General features: G+C 44.4%; 1 protein-coding gene across 2 annotated transcripts; it reads left to right on the top strand.

Moving 5' to 3' along the window:
- The first annotated feature begins 6,498 nt into the window (after positions 1 to 6,498).
- On the top strand, positions 6,499 to 15,631 carry FZD5 (frizzled class receptor 5). 2 transcript variants are annotated; one of them, XM_073552248.1, is made up of 3 exons: positions 6,499 to 7,184; positions 7,852 to 7,872; positions 7,963 to 15,631. In XM_073552248.1, the coding sequence occupies exon 3, from the start codon at positions 7,988 to 7,990 to the stop codon at positions 9,713 to 9,715; it is 1,728 nt and encodes a 575-aa protein (XP_073408349.1). In that variant the 5' UTR covers positions 6,499 to 7,184; positions 7,852 to 7,872; positions 7,963 to 7,987; the 3' UTR covers positions 9,716 to 15,631. The 2 variants fall into 2 exon arrangements, with proteins under 2 accessions (XP_073408349.1, XP_073408350.1); XM_073552249.1 differs by lacking the exon at positions 7,852 to 7,872.
- The last annotated feature ends 4,993 nt before the right edge of the window (positions 15,632 to 20,624 follow it).

Below are 20,624 nucleotides of genomic sequence, written 5' to 3'. Positions count from 1 at the left end.
GATGTCATAGCCATGTGATTCAGTGGGCATGGCTACGGACCATATAAGGTGACCAGGGTAGGTCACATCAGAGAGAGTGCCTGGATCTGATTGGTCTGTGTGGAAGGCTGATGTGCTGGAATAGGTGCTGCCTTCCTGAAGAACACATACGGAGGCCGCTGACCCGGGGAGGCCTGTGTATAATGGCCTGCGTGTGTGTGACAGTTTCCAGGAGGGATTGGATGCCCGGAGGGAGAAGCAACTAAGCGGTAACCCCGGATAGGGGGAAATAACTGTGAGGCTATAGAGCCTGATTGCTGGACATTGCACAACCTGTTTGACCACAGGTCTGAGAGAGCGGCGCTCTATCATGAACTTTCTGTTGCTGGATATAAGCCTGTTGCAGTATATGGTTTATGCTGATTAATAAACCGCATGGACTGTTTGTTAAAACCTGTGCCGGACCTGGTTAATTGGCTGCCAAGCGAGTGTCCCCAACATGAATAACAAGCGCTACTTTACACTGTGGTATTACATAGGACTGCAGGTGATATCTACTAGATTATCTGTGCTCAGTTATCACTGTGTTATCTGTGGTGTTACATAGGACTGCAAGTGACACTGACTATATTATCTGTACTCAGAGTTATCGCTGTATTATCTGTGGTGTTACATAGGACTGCATTATGCAAATTGTCTCTTCAGAGAGGAAGAGGACTAGAACTCTAGTGCCACCTATTGGAAGTAGCAATCCTAAAAGTCAATGTCGACCCTTTAACAAGCCTTGTTACATGACTTAGGATTAAAGCCAAGCCAGAATCTCAATTTGCAGACACTGTGTTTCGGGGTACTGCATAATTAGCATATTTTCCATAGGAGCATTGCGGCTCTAAGTCTCCTCATCGCGACATGCTTAGGCTGGTTTCACATTAGCGCTTTTTAAGCGCACGCACGGCCGGAGGTAGCTCCGCCCCCGAGCCGGCTCTCTGCCCGGCGTGCCCGCCCCTTGCTTGTAGCGCCGCCTCCTAGCGGACAGCGGCGCCTGCGATCGGCGCACCCTATCTTTAGCATAGGGTGCGCAGATCGTGCGCAGGCCGTGCGCTAGTTGCGCTTTGACCTGCGCTGCGCACTTTTGATGGTGCGCCGTGCGCGCCAAAATCCGAAAAGTTCGATTTTGGCGCGCACGGCGCACCGTCAAAAGTGCGCAGCGCAGGTCAAAGCGCAACTAGCGCACGGCCTGCGCACGATCTGCGCACCCTATGCTAAAGATAGGGTGCGCCGATCGCAGGCGCCGCTGTCCACTAGGAGGCGGCGCTACAAGCAAGGGGCGGGCACGCCGGGCAGAGAGCCGGCTTGGGGGCGGAGCTACCCCCTGCCGTGCGTGCGCTTAAAAAGCGCTAATGTGAAACCAGCCTTAGCATGTCATTCTCCGCAAGGAGAAATGATACTTCTTGGATATAGGACTGCATTTGACATCTACTACATTCTCTGTACTCAAAGTTATCACTGTGTTAGCTGCAGGTGACACAAACTGCATTATCTGTACTCAGAGAGTTATCATTGTGTTATGTGTGGGGTTACATAGGACTGCAGATGACATTGACTACATTATCTGTACTCAGAGTTATCACTGCGTTATCTGTGGTGTTACATAAGACTGCAGGTGACTCTACATTATCTGTACTGAGAGTTATCACTGTGTTATCTGTGGTATTACATGGTACTGCAGGTGACATTTACAACATTATCTGTACTCAGAGTTATCACTGCTATCTCTGGTGTTACATAGGACTGCAGGTGACATTGACTACATTATATGTACTCAGAGTAATCACTGTGTTATCTGCAGTGTTAATAAAAAAAAAAAGTAAGAGGGGGGGATGGGGGCAACTCTTTATTTTGTGGCTTGTTCCCCAATCTTTTCTGACCCTAGCAACGCCCCTGCATACTGCTAATAGTGGCAGACCTGTTGGCTGATATAAGACCCCTGTGGGGGCCACAGTGACAGCACTGGCTCCAGACCCCTCTGCCAACTGTATCCACATCCTGCTCATGTAATGTTTGTGTGATTTTTACAATGTTAGCATTTGGGGACCCACTTTAAACTTTTGCCTAGGGCCCTACTTTGTCTAAAACCGGCCCTGCTTTCAGGTTAGATTGGGGGCTTATCTAGAGCATTTTAGAATGCTCTAGATAAGCCCCAAAAGGCTGTGGCCAAAGCTCATAGCTGAAAAACGAGCTGACAAACTCCTTTTAAGGTGAAAAGAGGCTCCGTCTCAAAGGGGTTAATGAAGGCTTAACCCCTTTCCTACATTAGGCTAGTTTCACACTAGCGCTTTTGAGCGCAGCGACGGCCTGCGCACGGCCGCCGCTAAGCCCCGCCCCCTGCCACGCCTCCGCCGGTAGCTCCGCATACCGGCGCATGACGCTGCATGCGTCCTGCGTCCCCTATCTTTATCACTGGGGGCGCAGGCCATGCGCAGTATGCGTTTGGCGGCGCATGCGTCCTTTTGACGGTGCGCCAACCTGCGCCAAACGCAACCTGCTGCAGTTTGGTTGCGCCGGCGCACCATCAAAAAGGCGCATGTGCCGCCAAACGCATACTGCGCACGGCCTGCGCCCCAGTGATAAAGATAGGGGACGCATGCAGCGTCATGCGCCGGTAGGCGGAGCTACAGGCGGAGGCGTGGCAGGGGCGGGGCTTAGCGGCGGCCGTGCGCAGGCCGTCGCTGCGCTCAAAAGCGCTAGTGTGAAACTAGCCTTAGACGTACTATTCTGTCCATGTGACCTGGGCCCTAAGTCCCAAGGATGGAGTAGTACGTCTAGCGCGATCAGCGGCACTCACGGGGGGGAAAACCGCTGATTGCGGCCGGGTGTCAGCTGATTATCACAGCTGACACCCCGACATATTAACTCCCTGCACACTGCTATCAAACATGATCGCAGTGTACCAGTGGCATAGGAGAGAAGCATGCAGGGAGGTGGCTCCCTCCGTGCTTCCGAGACACCCGGAGCAGCGCGATGTGCTGTGCTGCTCTGGGGGCCTCCTTCCCTGCAGGTCCCCGGATCCAATATAGTGGCAGGGAGCTGGCTTCCTCACTGCCTGCACAGCGCTGTCATAAGGAAGCCTGTGTCAGATCGCTGATCTGTCACAGCGATCTGTGATGTGACAGATCAGCGATCTGTCACATGACAGTGATGTCCCCCCTGGGACAGTGTAATAAAGTTAAAAAAAAGTGTAAAAATAATTTATAAAAAATATTCTCTAATAAATTCATTTTTTGAAAATAAAAAAATAAAAGTACACATATTCGGTATTGCCGCATCCGTAACGACCAGCCCTATAAAACTGTCCCACCAGTTAACCCCTTTATTGATCCCCTTAAAAAATAAAAAACGAAGCAAAAAATAATGCTTTATCATCATACCGCCGAACAAAAAGTGCAATAACGCGCGATCAAAAAGACGGATATAAATAACCATGGTACCGCTGAAAACGTCATCTTGTCCCGCAAAAAACGAGCCGCCACACAGCGTCAGCAGCGAAGAAATATAAAGTTGTAAATAATTATTTTTTATATAAAATTATTTTCATAGCATAAAAGCACCAAAACCTAAAAAAAGATATAAATGAGGTATCGCTGTAACCGTACTGACCCGAAGAATAAAACCGCTTTATCAATTTTACCACACGCGGAACGGTGTAAATGCACCCCCCCCAAAAGAAATTCATGAAACGCTGGTTTTTGTTCATTCTGCGTCCCAAAAATCGGAATAAAAAGCAATCAAAAAATGTCACGTGACCAAAAATGGTACCAAAAAAAACGTCAACTCGTCCCGCAAAAAATAAGACCTCAGATGACTCTGTGGGTCAAAATATGGAAAAATTATAGCTCTCAAAATGTGGTGATGCAAAAACTATTTTTACAATAAAAAGCGTCTTTTAGCGTGCGACAGCTGCCAAACATAAAAACCCACCATAAATAGTAAATCAAACCCCCCTTAGTTAGGGAAAAATAATAAAATAAAGTACTTATTTCCATTTTCCCGTTAGGGGTGTGTTGGGGTTAGGGTTGGAGTTAGAATTGGGGGTTTCCACTGTTTTGGCACATCAGGTGCTCTCCAAATGCAACATGGCGTCTGATCTCAATTCCAGTCAAAAAAGACAAATGGCGCTGCTTCCCTTCCGAGCTCTGCCATGCGCCCAAATAGTGATTTACCCCCACACATGGGGTATCAGCGTACTCAGGACAAATTGCACAATAACTTTTGGGGTCCTGTTACCCTTGGGAAAATAAAAATTGGGGGTGAAAAGATCATCTTTGTGGAAAAAATATGATTTTTTAATTGTACAGCTGTACGTTATAAACTTCTGTGAAGGCCTTGGGGGTTCAAAGTGCTCGCCACATATCTAGATAAGTTCCTTGGGAGGGTCTAGTTTCCAAAATGGGGTCACTTGTGGGGGGGTTTCCACTGTTTAGGCACAGCAGGAGCTCTCCAAACTTGACATGGAATCCGATCTGAATTCCAGCCAATTTTGCAGTGAAAAAGTCAAACAGTGGTTCCCCCCCCCCCACATATCAGGTATCAGCATACTCAGGACAAACTGCACAATAAGTTTTGCAGTCCGATTTCTTCTGTTACCCTTGTTAAAATAAAAAAATTAAACCTGAAGCAATTTTTTTTGTGAAAAGTTAAATGTTCTTTTTTTTTTTTTTTTAACATTCAAAAAATTCCTGTGAAGCACCTGAAGGGTTAATAAACTTCTTGAATGTGGTTTTGAGCACCTTGTGGGGTGCAATTTTTAGAATGGTGTCACTTTAGGGTATTTTCTATCATATAGACCCCTCAAAGTAACTTCAAATGTGATGCGGTCCCTACAAATAAAACGGTGTTGTAAAACTGAGAAATCGTTGGTCAAATTTTAACCCTTATAACTTCCTAACAAAAAAAAACTTGGGTTCCCAAAGTGTGCTGATGTAAAGTAAACATGTGGGAAATGTTATTTATTAAGTATTTTGTGTGCCGTATCTTTGTGATTTAAGAGCATAAAAATTCAAAGTTGGAAAATTGCAAAATTTTCACCAAATTTCCATTTTTTTTCACAAATAAACGCAAGTTATATGACTGAAATTTTACCACTAACATGAAGTACGTCAGGCGAAAACAATGTCAGAATCACCGGGATCCATGGAAGGCTGTGTGCACACGCTGCGGATTTTGCTGCGGTCCCGCAGCGGATTTGGCCGCTGCAGACCCACAGCAGTTTTTGCTGCGGTGTACAGTACCATGATTCCCTATGGGAATCAAAAACCGCAGTGCAGACGGTGCGGAATTTTCCGCGCGGATTATCTGCGGTTTTCAATCCGCAGAAAGAATTGACATGTCAATTCTTTCTGCGGATTCTGCTGCGGTTTGCCATCTCCTCCCTTGAGGAGATGCAATCCGCAGGTAAAACCGCAGGTATTTTGACCTGCGGATTTTACAAAATCCGCGCGGATGAATCCGCACCACAATCCGCAGCGTGCACACAGCCGAAGCGTTCCAGAGTTATTACCTCATAAAGGGACAGTGGTCAGAATTGTAAAAATTGGCCCTGTCATTAACGTGCAAACCACCCTTGGGTTAAAGGGGTTCTCCAGTAAAAAAACAAATGGTCCTCTAGCAATGAGCTAGGTGGTCACTTGCATATCGGTGGTGGTTGGCAAGTCGGATGCTGATCCATTCTTTCCCTGCGGCGCTGCCGCCTCTTTCACACTTCAGTTTTTTACAATCAGTCACAATCCGCCAGGTTTTGAAAAAAACGGATCCTCAATTTTCTTTTGAGGATCCGTTTTTATCCCCCATTGACTTCCATTAATGGCGGTTTATGACGGATTGCTGTCCGTTGCATCCATTTTTTTTGAGGATCCGCCAAAAGTTGCTGTCTGTCACCATCCTCAAAGATTTCAAAACGGAGCTTGCAACGTTTTTTTCTCTGGCGGATCCTCCAGACACTCATTTAACACGCTCACACTCTCTCTCTCTCTCTCTCTCTCCCAGCGGTTCCTTTAAATTTCCTCATTTTCAGGATCCGTCTGAAAACGGATCCTGTGCCATCCGTTCACATCAGTTGAGAACGGATCCGCTTGTCTGACTTTTTGGCGGATTTGAACTGATGCAAAAAACTGAAGTGTGAAAGAGGCCTATGCACAGCCCCATGCGGATTACTAGAGCGGAGGTCGGGGGCCACACTGCTGCCCTAACAGGTGTAGTAGTGCCCTCTGCTGCTAAGTGCGGGTCCTAGCAGTGAGACCCCCGCCAGGCTAGAGCCATCGGTGCTGCTCCGCGTACTGTCATCACTGAGCTGCAGCCGTGATGTAAAGACCGCGCAGTCCACGTCACCTCTGGAGGCCACGGGCGCAGTTACAGGACAGGGGCGGGACCTCCTATACACAGCGGGAGGGTCTAGCTATGCTATCGGCCAATCGGTAGTGGAGGGCGGGGTCTCTTTGCAAATGGGTGTGTCCGGCGGAGATGCCTTCTGAGCACAGGTAGAGACAGATGAGAGAAGTGCTAGCCGGTTATGTGTGCTGTCCACGGGGATCTGGCCGCGGTCACTGTAGCATCTGCTCGGACATTCTCCTGCATGGACTAGAATTGTACCTGATACACAAGTGTCTGCGGCGATGGAACAGCTGCACCGGGACCACACCGGGAACTTCTCCGCAACTGCAGGAAAGTGCCGGCAGTCACGGCGGGAAGGGAAAAGCTGACTGGTGTCCGAGCTCTCAATCATCACTAGGGCAGCTTATCAGGAGCGCTGGGCTTGGGAGTACAAGCACTGAGAGCAGCGCCGAGTACCTGCGACAGTCCAGGAGCAGCGCCGAGTACCTGCGACAGTCCAGGAGCAGCGCCTAGTACCTGCGACAGTCCGGGCGCAGCGCCTAGTACCTGCGACAGTCCAGGAGCAGCGCCTAGTACCTGCGACAGTCCGGGCGCAGCGCCTAGTACCTGCGATAGGCCAGGAGCAGCGCCGAGTACCTGCGACAGGCCAGGAGCAGCGCCTAGTACCTGCGACAGTCCAGGAGCAGCGCCTAGTACCTGCGACAGTCCAGGAGCAGCGCCGAGTACCTGCGACAGTCCGGGCGCAGACTCCTCTCTGTGCTGACAGGTCAGAGCCGCACATGGCAGAAGCGGCCGCACTCCTGCACTGTTTCATGGAGGTAGGTCTTATTATATGTCTTAAATGGAAAATAATAATTCTCCTTCCCATAGAAAGGAAAGGAAGAATCAGCATGTCTGTCCAACGATGTGTGAGGACTATGACCAAGTTCTCTTCCTATAAGCTCGTCCCTTGTCCATTGCTTGTTGCTCAGTGTTCAAACAGCAGATGACAGTACCTTGTGTTATCCCTGCAGCAGGAGCGCTGTGTCCTGTCAGCACATCTCTATATACAGTGTGTGTGTGTGTGTGTGTATATATATATATATATATATATATATATATATATATATATATATATTCCCATAATACTTCCCAGCAGAGCAGAGAGGGCACACTGGCTGTAGTGGCTGCTGATCCCCATGTGGGAGAACATTGCCGGATATTCTGCTTCACACTGTGCAGGTTATATCATTAAGGTTCTATTATTGCACTGCTCTATAGATCACATACTTATCTATTAGTTCTTGGTGTTTAGTTTTCCATCTCTTATACATCATGTATTTTATTAGTGCTTGGTCGCTGTCTTGTCATTGTATATCTGCTCCCAACACATAATGTTAGGATTGTCTGTGAAGTACAGTATATGTGTATATATATATATATATATATATATATATAATTTATTTTATTATCATTAATATTAATAACCTTTTCTCTCTTCTTCAGTGAACACTCTTCTAACACAAGGTAAAATGTTGAAGCTGACTTTGTGTCCCTGACGACGCCCTGAATACCTACTCTAAATATGTCTTCTTATTTTTCACGGTTTGTTAAAAGGAATTAAACAGGATTAGCGTTCGCTATGAGAGACATGGCCGGACTGATTCCTGGAGGGCTTATCGTGGGTCTTCTGTTCTTCCTGCAAGTCCCTGTGCCTGCATCTGCAGCATCCAAAGCGATTGTTTGCCAAGAGATAACTGTCCCCATGTGCAAGGGCATTGGATATAATTACACCTACATGCCCAACCAGTTTAACCACGACACTCAGGATGAAGCAGGCCTGGAAGTGCATCAGTTTTGGCCCTTGGTGGAAATTCAGTGCTCGCTGGATCTGAAGTTTTTCCTGTGCAGCATGTACACTCCTATTTGCTTGGCTGACTACAAGAAACCTCTTCCACCATGCAGATCTGTATGCGAGCGAGCCAAAGCCGGATGTTCTCCGCTCATGAGACAATATGGGTTTGGCTGGCCAGAGAGAATGAATTGTGACAAACTCCCCCAAAATGGGGACCCAGAAAACCTCTGCATGGATTATAACAGGACTGAGACCACCACACTGCCACCGTTATTTGTAAAACCAACTCATCCCCCCAGAAGCTCAAAACACTGGACTTCTTTCCATAACCAGAAGCAGCAGAACAGGGACTGTGAAGGGGTATGCAAATGTCGGGAACCTTTCATCTCCATAACAAAAGAGTCTCATCCCCTGTATAACAGAATTAAGACCGGCCAGGTGCCCAACTGTGCCATGCCATGTTTCCAGCCATACTTCACGCAGGACGAGAAGACATTTGCCACCTACTGGTTAGGGTTGTGGTCCATCCTGTGTTTCATTTCAACCCTTACCACTGTGGCCACCTTTCTGATTGACATGGAGAGGTTTCGGTACCCAGAACGGCCGATCATCTTTTTATCTGCTTGTTATCTCTTCGTATCTATTGGTTACATTGTCAGACTTGTAGTAGGGCATGAAAATGTTGCCTGCAACAGGGACCACATTCATTATGAGACCACAGGACCTGCCCTCTGCACTGTGGTCTTTCTTCTCATCTACTTCTTTGGAATGGCCAGTTCCATCTGGTGGGTGATCTTGTCTTTCACCTGGTTTCTGGCCGCTGGTATGAAGTGGGGTAATGAGGCCATTGCCAGCTACTCTCAGTATTTCCACATGGCTGCATGGCTCATCCCAAGTGTCAAATCCATAGCTGTTCTTGCGTTAAGTTCAGTGGACGGTGACCCTGTGGCTGGAATCTGCTACGTGGGGAATCAGAACCTGGAGAATCTCCGAGGCTTCGTGCTGGCCCCACTTGTAGTCTACCTGTTCACAGGGACCATGTTTCTTTTAGCTGGCTTTGTTTCACTCTTCAGAATTAGGAGTGTCATAAAACAGGGTGGTACCAAAACAGACAAACTGGAAAAACTGATGATCCGGATAGGCATTTTCACTGTGCTGTACACTGTTCCTGCCACCATAGTGGTCGCTTGTTATATTTATGAACAGCACTACAGGGAATTTTGGGAAAAATCCCACAACTGCACTTGTTCTGTGAACAATAAGAGATCCAGGCCAGAGTATGCGGTTTTCATGTTAAAGTACTTTATGTGTCTGGTGGTTGGTATAACCTCCGGTGTGTGGATTTGGTCTGGAAAAACATTTGATTCTTGGAGGAAATTACCAACTCGATATTGCAGAAGCAGCAAATCTATCAATGTCTTAGCATACAGCGAAGCCAGCAGAGCACTAACCACCAGGACTGGTCTGCCAAGTTCAGCTTTATACCACAAGCAAGTGCCAATGTCTCACGTCTGACCGGTGCCCCCTGCTCTGCAGAACGGCCTGAATTGCTTTTATTAAGCTTTGGGCCGTAATGGGGGTTTGTGTTTTATTATTTCTTGCTCTGACAATCCTTACATTGCGTCACTTTTATTGGTTGCATTCAGAATGTTTCTGTGGAAGCCGCTGTATTCAGAGACATTTCAGGGATCGTGAAGTGGTCCTTCCGACAATAAGCAATTGTTCACATGAATAAAACAGTGTTTCTGAATTATATAAGTGTGCCTCCTCTTGGGTGGTTGGGGGGGATATATAGAAAAAAAAATCTTTTTTTTCCTCTAATAATGTGACTAGTATCCTTAAAAGAAAAGGTAAAACTAAAAGGTTACTAAAGGTAAAAAGTGGAAAATATGAAAAGTCTTACATGACAGAGAAACCCCCCAGAAATAAAACATAATCTTTAATTATATTAATTAAAAGAGCAAAAAATTAATCCCCGAACAGAGTAATTCATCTACTATTACTGATTTGTGGCCTCCAATATCCTTTACTCTATCCAAAAAAAGAACATTATACTATTTGCTAAGTTTATATCTTTGTAGCTAATCCTACATCCATCACGAGAAGGAATGCTGACATGTAGAACAAAAGAATAATTTGAACATATGGCATGAAATATTGTATTCCTTAGGCATTACTGTGACAGTATATAGGTGTTTTGTTGTCCCATATAAAACCTTATATAGCCAGTAGCAATAGTGCCCCCTGCAGGCGAGTGGGCATTACTTTCTGAATCAACCATGGACCCACTGCAGGCATGTACAGCAGTGGGTCCACAGATGTTTGGTGTTTTTTTTTTTTTTAAACTGTCCAGCATTTTAGGTCTAATGTTGTAGGTCTATAATTATTATAATTGATTCTCTTTTTGGGGAATACATTTTGTACACCTTTTTTAGAACCTGGGATCATCCAGTTTACAAACTAGAAATTATTACCACAATGGCCCCGTAATATTAAAATCTCCTTGGGTCACGTGTAATCAAAGTAACAACAAAATCTGAAGAGTTAACCTGAATTGTGTGTTTATACCTGGAAAGGAAAGTCCTTCTGTGCTGTGTGATACATTGTGACAATCGCCCTGTCATGTGACCTGTATAGCTGGTCACTGTGTCCTCTTCCAGTATTTGCTTTACCATTCACTTTGTACGCGGCTGTCCCACCTTCTTCTTTAGGTATACACAGAAAACTTGTTCTTATGAATTCCAGATATTCACAATCTCTTTGTGTTGTACGGCTGTAAAACCAACAATATATCCATGGAGGGTGAGGATGGCAGCCCAGAATAAACCAAGCTGCGTCCTGGTCTTGTCTGGGAGATGACGCTGGCCCAAGTTATTCATTCTCCAGATACCTGCGGCTCCAGTCTGGGTGATCACGTCTCTGCCTTTATGAACCACTTAGAGATTTTCCCAAAATGACATTATAAGAAAATGAAAATTTCTCCATTCACTGTTTTTCTGTCACTTCGGATCTCAGGATTATTTTTGATCCCTAAAGGTTTTCTCTCTTGTGTTTGCTTTCATACACTGCCCATAAAATAGGAAAGCAAGAAACCGCAAATGATGAGCTTGGACACAAGAATTCTTCTAATAAGATATAAGAAAACACCCCCTAGCCCCCACAGTTCCTTAATAGATAGCTAATGAATGGCTGGCGGACCTGCTGGCACATGATTGCCCGGGGATATGCGGCGCAGCCTCTTCAGGGCTTTTCTGTTTGACAGTGGGAAACAACAGGGCCTGTTGTGAAAGCTCTACAGCATTTTTGTTTGATTTGTCATGCAGTTTATCAAAGCATGAGCCAAAAATTAGTTAATGACATGAACTAACAAGAAGGGGCTTAAAAGCCAGGTAACGTTAATTCTAATGCCTACATGAAAACAATTCAGACATATCGAACTATTCCAGCAGTGCTTGTTTTGCCCTTGTAACTGTTACTCATCTACTTCATTTATTGCCTTAGCCTTTTATGACCGGCTGTATGTGACGAGTTCTGCCCCATTGATTTTTATTGAATTAGTAATTGTCACTCGGGCACTTGTCATTTACACAAGAATTGACCGTGTAGTGCAAAGCTCAGAGGCCAGGTAACTTTTTTTTGTAATAGTCTTATTATATTGTACGGCTTCATAATATCACTGCTTCATATCCAGCTCTGCTGAATCGGTAGACGCTATTAGACCAGACATGAAGTATCTCGGTCAGCTCTGCTGTATCACTGATGAATTGCCATCTACACCCTCAACGTGTCCTGCATCTATGTTTGAAGTAGAATGAAAGGTGGGCACCACACTTAATATAACATGCATCTATGTTTGGGATACACAAAATAGAATCAGCCGCACTCAAAATGTAGATGACGGTGCAAAAATAGTATGTATTTATTGTTTTATACAAGCATCACCAGATGCATTGAGAAGTGACATAAAGAGCTTGCGGACGAAGAGGTTAACGTTTCGATGACGATTGATCTTTTTCAAAACCACACTTTTTGGAGAGGAAAATGGAGGTAGTGTTCATGGGAAGGTAAGTCCCAGGCAAACTTGTGTATACATCCCTTACCAGGCGGACAAGACACGCTTCAGTATACACAAGTTTTCCTCTCCAAAAAATGTGGATTTGAAAAAGACCAATCGTGGTCGAAACGTTAACCTCTTCGTCCGCAAGCTCTTTATGTCACTTATCTCAATGCACCTGGTGATGCTTGTATAAAACAATAAAGAAACACTTATTTTTGCACCATCATCTACGTTTTGAGTGCGACTGATTCTATTTTGTGTATTGAACTTTGCGTTCAGCCAGCACCATCCTTTCTCATAGACAGAGTGCACATCATTCTCTTGATATTATGTATGTTTGGGATAGACGGACATGCTGCTTATGTTCCCACAATGAGTTTTTCATGAGTTTTTTTTTTTTTTTTTTTTTTTTTTTTTTCCTGCGTAGTAAAAAAAAAAAAAATGCAAGTAACCTATTTTAGTGAATGGGTGCAGAAAATCTGCAACATCAAAAGCTCATGGTGGGAACGTAGCCTTAATAGTGGGCTACTTGGACAAAAGGAAAAACCTGGCCGGTTACCTAAATGTCAGATTCATTTTGGTAACTGTCAGAGATTATCCTAAATAGTTATACAATTCTCTGCATGCAGGTGTTATTGCCAGACATGGTGGAAATTGGATTAAAAAAGGCTTGTAATATAAATGCATTGTGTCCCAATTAGCCACCCTTTGGTCACAATTGCTTACCTTGTGATCATAATTACTCATTTAATGAGGACCTGTCACCAGGACACAAGTGGCCACTTTTTACTCTCATTTTATTACCGCTGCTCCGCTCTAGCCCCCGTCACACATAGCGATCTCGCTAGCGAGATCGCTGCTGAGTCACAAGTTTTGTGACACAACAGCGATCTCACCAACGAGAACGCTTTGTGTGACACTTATCAGCGACCGCCCCCCCTGGGTATCGCTGATCGTCCTGGAATGACCAGGACATTTTTTTTTATCACTGGTCTCCCGCTGGCCAGCACGCATCGCTGCGGGAGACCAGCGAGCTGGTAACCAAGGTAAACATCGGGTTTCTAAGCGCGGCGCTTAGAAACCCTATGTGTAGATTAGTTACCAGCACGCTGGTGCAGGAAGCTGGTAACCAAGGTACACATCGGGTTTCTAAGTGCCGCGCAGAGCTTAGAAACCCGATGTGTACCTTGGTTACCAGCTCCCTGCACCAGCGCGCTGGTAACTAAGGTACACAGTGGGTAACTAAGCGACGTGCATCGCTTGTTACCCGTGTGGTGCTGTCCTGATCGCTGGTTGAGCTGCCTATTTGGCAGCTCACCAGCGATCGTGTAGCGACACACCAGCGATCCTGACAAGTTCACATCGTTGTCAGGATCGCTGGTGAGTCGCTATGTGTGACAGGGCCCTTAGTCTTCAGGATTTTCTTAAAGCCATCGCAAGGGTCCAAAGATAGGGTCCTCTTTATTTAGTGATCAATTTTATGATCTTTTCCAAAGGGGTGATGCTCTCAGCATTTTCTGGGGGCAATTACTTCAGGGGGCCCTGCATTATTGCCTTACGAGCTCTTCCCCCTTGATAATAAATTATAAGAATTAGCACTAACTACAAAAGCCCATTTCTCTGGAATCGTATGGTGAATTTAAATAAAAAAGGCCCAATACTCGGGGGAAGGTGGAATTAAAATAACAGCACAAGCTGACCACTTTTCACCTGGTGACAGGTCCTCATTAACCAGAGCCAGAAATGGTTCCTACACACATGGGAAATAGAATGCTGAGACTTCCTACACCCTACCTGATCTGTCACACACCATGATGTAATTCAGTATGCTCCTAATAGTCCTTAGATATTGCAAACTGCACCACATGTCTACAGCCGAGGTGTCGGCATATCTCACGGTGGTCAACTCTTCTCTGTCCAGCTAATAGCTGGAACTTAAGTGACCAATACTATAAAAAGCCTATTATACGGCCACACTGCTATCCAGCACCATTTTCAGTTGGAGCTCACCACTAGATTGTTCTGTATTTGATGCATTTCTTTGGGTTCATTATGCCTTTGTTTCTCACTTTTCATGTGCTCTTTCTGTGCAAAAGGAGAAACATAAATATTTTTTCCACCCTTGCTGCCTAGTAATAGTAATAATAAAAAAAATGCAAGTGGCAATCCTGACAGCTGCATTTTCTGAGCTGGTACAAAGAAACTTCAAAGATACATGCTTCAGATAACGACACCAGTGTGCCGAATATTCCCATAAGTATTAATGCAAAAAAGACTCATGAACATATGGAAAAACGGAGAAAAAATGAGTCACCAATTGCTGCATAAATAGACACAATTTTATTAATTACAAAAGGACATATATTGAGATGAGACAAACTTCATAAAATAGTTACATAATGAGTGCAAAATGATGGGAGAATAATGACCATTACCTGGAAAAGAGAGGCCAGTATAGCCCTATTGTCTGTAACCCGTGGGTAGAGGCATGCTGAGGCTGGTCAGATTGCCAGACGGATAGGCGATATGCAGCCAGAAATGACAGGTAGCAATGCACATGTAAGGGGATAGGCACCCTGCAATACCAATTACATATCGACCATCAGAAGGCAAAGAAAGGCCAGGTTCAGCACATAAATATCTGAGCTGGGCTTCCTAGAGGCCTCCGTTCTGCAAACCATGGCTCTGATGTGGTCATTACCGATTCTGTGCATACCTTGTATATGTTCTAGGATTTTCCCTACGTGACCACGGCTTATATATCGCCTTGTGAGCAAACTTCTATCATGTATAATGTGTCTTTGCTTATAGTACAAACAAATAGACCTCACATGGACCAGGGATAGGTATCCTGCTGGTGAGATCCAGAAATCTGCAGATTTGACTTTTCTGTATAAAATAGACTAATATTATAGGGATCTGTCTGATGGACAAGTGCCTTAAAAAATCTTGGGAGTTTTACATATTGTAGTATATTTTCACATTGAAAGAAAGCTACATTTCCTGCTAAATATCAAGAAGATAATATCTGGTGCCGGTATATTACTGGTAGAATCAGATTCCCACCAAAGCCAGCTCATACCCAAGCACTTATTAAAATTGATACCCAAGACTGCATTAAAATCATTGCAAAGAACACAATCTTCCTCAGTCGCTAAAGGGAACAGATGGCACGGACAAATTTTGTACATTTGTGTCGCCTTGTTTCATTTATACAAAATTCTATGTATTATGTTTTGCGTAAAGTTTGAAATGTATTCAAAGAAATTGTAATAATGACTAGTTATTTATGACGGGAAGCAGAGAATTGTCTATTATTGTTTGTTCCACTGTTCATAATAATTGTAGAAAAATAAACTTAAACATTATTTCAATCTGTGACGTCTCTTGATTTTTTTTTTTTTTTTTTTTTTTTTTTGTTGTTACAATTTTTACAAGACAATATTTTGAGTTTGAGGAAAAAAGTTAAAAATTGCAAAATATAATGGCATCCCAATACAAATAATCCAAGCAATATTTAACCCCTTCATCACCTAGCCTATTTTGACCTTAATGACCTGGCCATTTTTTTGCAATTCTGACCAGTGTCCCTTTATGAGGTAATAACTCCGGAACGCTTCAACATATCCTAGCGATTCTGAGATCTGTTTTTTCGCGACATTTTGGGCTTCATGTTAGTGGTAAATTTAGGTCGATAATTTTTGTATTTATTTGTGAAAAAAATGGAAATTTGGTGAAAATTTCACAATTTTCAAATTTTGAATTTTTATTCTGTTAAACCAGAGATTTATCTGACACAAAATAGTTAATAAATAACATTTCCAACATGTCTACTTTACATCAGCACAATTTTGGAAACAAGGTTTTTTTTTTGGTAGGAAGTTGTAAGGGTTAAAAGTTGGCCAGCGATTTTCTCATTTTTACAAAACCATTTTTTTTTTTTTAGGGACCACCTCACATTTGAAGTCACTTTAAGGGGTCTATATGGCAGAACATACCCAAAAGTGACACCATTCTAAAAACTGCACCCCTCAAGCTACTGAAAACTACGTTCAAGAAGATTATTAACCCTTCAGGTGTTTCACAGGAACTAAAGCAACGTGGAGGGGAAAAAATGAACATTTTTATTTTTCCAACATAAAATTTCTTTTAGCATCAATTTTTTTCATTTTTCACATGGGTAATGGGATAAAATGGATCCTAAATTTTGTTGTGCAATTTCTCCTGAGTACACCGATACCTCATATGTGGTCATATACCACTGTTTGGGCACACGGCAGGGCTCAGAAGGGAAGGAGCGCCATTTGATTTTTTTGAATGGAAAATATGCTGGAATATTTAGCGGTAGCCATGTCGCGTTTGGTGAGCCACTGTGCGCCTAAACATTGGAGCTCCCCCACAAGTGACCCCATTTTGGAAACTAGATCCTACAAGGAACTTATCTAGATGCATAATGAGCACTTTGAACCCCCAGGTGCTTCACAAATTGATCCGTAAAAAAGTACTTTTTTTCACATAAATTTTATTTAGCCTCAGTTTTTTCATTTTCACATGGGCAACAGGATAAAATGGATCCTAAAATTTGTTGGGCAATTTCTCCTGAGCACAACAATACCTCATATGTAGTCATAAACCACTGTTTGGGCGCGCGGCAGGGCCCAGGAGGGAAGGAGCGCCATTTGACTCCAATTATTAGCGGACACCATGTCGCGTTTGGAGAGCCCCTGTGTGCCTAAACATTGGAACTCCCCCACATTTGACCCCATTTTGGAAAGTAGACCCCTGAAGGAACTTATCTAGATGTGTGGTGAGCACTTTGAACCCTCAAGTGCTTCTCAGAAGTTTATAACGCAGAGCAGTGAAAATAAAAAATCCTTTTTTTTTTTTTTTTGCTCAAAAATGATTTTTTTAGCCCACTATTTTTTATTTTCACAATGGTAACAGGATAAATTGGACCCCAAAAGTTGTTGTCCAGTTTGTCCTGAGTATGCTGGTATGCCATATGTGGGGGAGAACCACTGTTTGGGCGCACGGCAGGGCTCAGAAGGGATGGAGCGTCATTTGACCATTTTGAATGGAAAACTAGCTCCAATCGTTAGTGGACACCATGTCGTGTTTGGAGAGCCCCTGTGTGCCTAAACTTTTGAGGTCCCCCACAAGTGACCCCATTTTGGAAACTAGACCCCCAAAGGAACTTATCTAGATGCATAGTGAGCACTTTGAACCCCCAGGTGCTTCACAGAAGTTTATAATGCAGAGCCGTGAAAATAAAAAATTTTTTTCCTCCAAAAATGATTTTTAGCCCACTATTTTTTATTTTCACAAGGGTAACAGGATAAATTTGCACCCCAAAAGTTGTTGTCCAGTTTGTCCTGAGTATGCTGGTACCCCATATGTGGGGGGGGACCACTGTTTGGGCACACGTTGGGGCTCGGAAGGGAAGTAGTGACGTTTTGAAATGCTGACTTGATGGAATGGTCTACAAGGAGCCATGTTACGTTTACAGAGCCCATGATGTACCTAAACAGTGGAAACCCCCCCCCCACAAGTGACCCCATTTTGGAAACTAGACCACCCAAGGAACTAATCTAGATGTGTGGTGAGCACTTTGAACCCCCAAGTGCTTCACAGAAGTTTATAACGCAGAGCCGTGAAAATAACATTTTTTTTTTCCACAAAAATAATTATTTAGCCCCCAATTTTTTATTTTCGCAAGGGTGCCAGGAGAAATTAGCCCCCCAATTTTGTTGTGCAATTTTTCCTGAGTGAGCTGATACCCCATATGTTGGGGTAAACCACTGTTTGGGCGCACATCGGGGCTTGAATTGGAGGGAGCACTGTTTAACTTTTTGAATGCAAAATTGGCTGGAATAAATGGTGGCGCCATGTTGCGTTTGGAGAGCCCGTGATGTGCCTAAACAGTAGAATTGAGGGGTTTCCATCTCCAACACACCCCTAACCCTAATCACAACCCTAACCCCAACACACCCCTAACCACAAGCCTAACCGTAATTCCAACCCTAACCGTAATTCCAACCCTAATTCTAATTCCAACCCTAGCCCTAACCCTAATGAAAAAATAAAAATATTTTAATTTATTATATGTCCCTACCTATGGGGGTGATAAGGGGGCGGTGATTCACTTTTCTTATTTTGATCACTGCGAAAGTGATCAAAATAAATGAATCTGCAGGTCGCAGATTCCTGGCGGGCGCACTGCGCATGCGCCTGCCATTTTCCAAGATGGCAGCGTCCATCATCCGGGATGGCCAGAGGGAGTTCGGAGCCACCGTGCAGGGTGAGAGAGGGTGATCGGAGGGCGGGGGGACCGGAGGGTAGGCGGGGGGAGCAGATTTTGACAGTGGCTGCCGATCGGCGCCGTCAGCCAGTTGGGGGGGTCGTTTCAGTGTTTCCAGCCATGCCCGATGCTATTTCAGCATCGGCCATGGCTGGATTTGTAATATTTCCTCAAATTTCATTGATGAAATATTACAATCACTCTGATTGGCAGTTTCACTTTTAACAGCCAATCAGAGCGATCATAGGCACATGGGGGCTAAGCCACGCCCCCTGTAGTTAACTCTAAGGTGTCCTGTGTGTGCGGGTCGGGTGACCTTTCAGTGACCCCGGTCACCCGACCCGCAGGGGGGCAATCAATTCATGATGCCACATAGGCGTCATGGGTCGTTTTGGCATGACTTTTCATGACGCCTACGTGGCGTCAAAGGTCGGGAAGGGGTTAATCAGAAATCGACAGTTGCCCTAACAAGACCATGTCAGGGAAGACTCTTGGGAGGAAGTACTGATCCACTGATGACAAGGTTGAAAGTTTGCAGATATTATGGCCAAGATGAAAGTAATCTTTAAGGCTAGGTATTTCTGTGGGATGTCATCCAGAGGTTCAGATGAAAAGTATACATTTTTTTGGAATCAAATTTCAATACTAAAAGTCAGAGGATGGTCTCCTTTTAGCAAACACAATACTTCTGAGGTCTTCGGTTGGACATTTTTGAGACTTTTTTTTTTTTTATACTTAAAGGGAACCAGTCACTTGTTTTTTCATGTATTAACAAATACCACTACCTTCATCAGTGCCTGTGTTGCATTCCACTAAGGTGTATATCATCCTCTGACTTCCCCTGTGTAACCCCCTATATGCCTAATGAATTGCTCACACGCTGTATATAAATATGGACAGTTCAGATCGATGAAAGTCATTGCTGCTGTCTGTCCCTTCTCTTCGCTGGTAATAATCACCATACGCCATGCCTTCTGCGTCATCCACACAGCTGAACAAAATCTTGCGGCTGTGCAGGGACATCACAGGCGCACATTGCTCTGCTCAAACAAAAAAGTTCCAGCAACAAACATCCAAATCAGATTGTTGAATAGACATTAAAACTTTATCTTTATTGCAATGCCTTTAAAAACATGCTGTTAAAATTGTAAATCCAGAGGATTACACGTTTCGAACAGAAATGTTCTTAGTCATAGTAGCAGTACTGCGGGCAAAACATAAAACAACTGTGCATGCGTCATCCACATCAATCAGAGCCGGAGGACTGCAGTTACCAGCAGGGAGGATAGATAGACACAGCAGCAATGGTGCCCATCAGATTGTAGCATCCGAGTTTGAATACATTGGGGGGAACTATTTGTTCAAATACGAAAAAACTGGTGCAAGGTTCACTTTAAATGCATGTATTTTGGAATCTATATCGTCTATGTCCCAATTCACCATAGATATGAGGAAGGTCTTGTTCTAGCAGTTTCAAGAAAATTTACACCAATTTGTACCATTAAAGAATTTGTCCACCACTTTCTGATTGGAGACCTATTGTTAGGATAGGTCATCAATATCTGATAGGTCGGGGTCTGACATTCGGTACCCACACTGATCAGCTGTTCTCGTTATCTACGTCTGCCTTCAGACGGAAACACTCCATTGTTGAGCTGCTCCGTCTTCTGATCATGGCCATGGCTGGCACTGGACATCCACCTCCTATTCAAATCAATAGGTGGTGGATGTGTAGCACCCAGTCACGGCCACTATCAGAAGATGGCCAGCTGTGCAAGCGAGCATTTCCAACTGGCAGTGACACCCCAGAGTCCGGTTGTCACAGTGACATTGCCTCCCTCTAAGGGGTAAAGTCATGCCTGGGGGCAGGAGGGGGGCCCCCCATGCAAGGTAACATAGGTTATATGACAATTCCTGCTGCAGGTCAGAAAGGGGAGCTGCCTTATAGATTCTGGCCAGCAGATGGGGTTAGTGAGTCAGCTGAGAGAGCAAACAAGGGAGTTCTCATGGTAACGAGAGCAGCAGCCTGAGCTCAAGACCTGACAGTTAGTCAGTGGGAGACGGGGAGC

This window comes from Dendrobates tinctorius, unplaced genomic scaffold (genome assembly GCF_039654945.1).
Source record: "Dendrobates tinctorius isolate UK_male_01 unplaced genomic scaffold, ASM3965494v1 ptg000188l, whole genome shotgun sequence".
Classification (NCBI taxonomy): Eukaryota; Metazoa; Chordata; class Amphibia; order Anura; family Dendrobatidae; genus Dendrobates; species Dendrobates tinctorius.
Note: the sequence above shows the minus strand (reverse complement) of the source record. Positions and strands in the feature narration are given on the sequence as shown.

Bases quoted from the DNA above. Each gene is read 5' to 3' on its own strand.
- FZD5 (XM_073552249.1), top strand. From the start codon at position 7,988: ATGAGAGACATGGCCGGACTGATTCCTGGAGGGCTTATCGTGGGTCTT.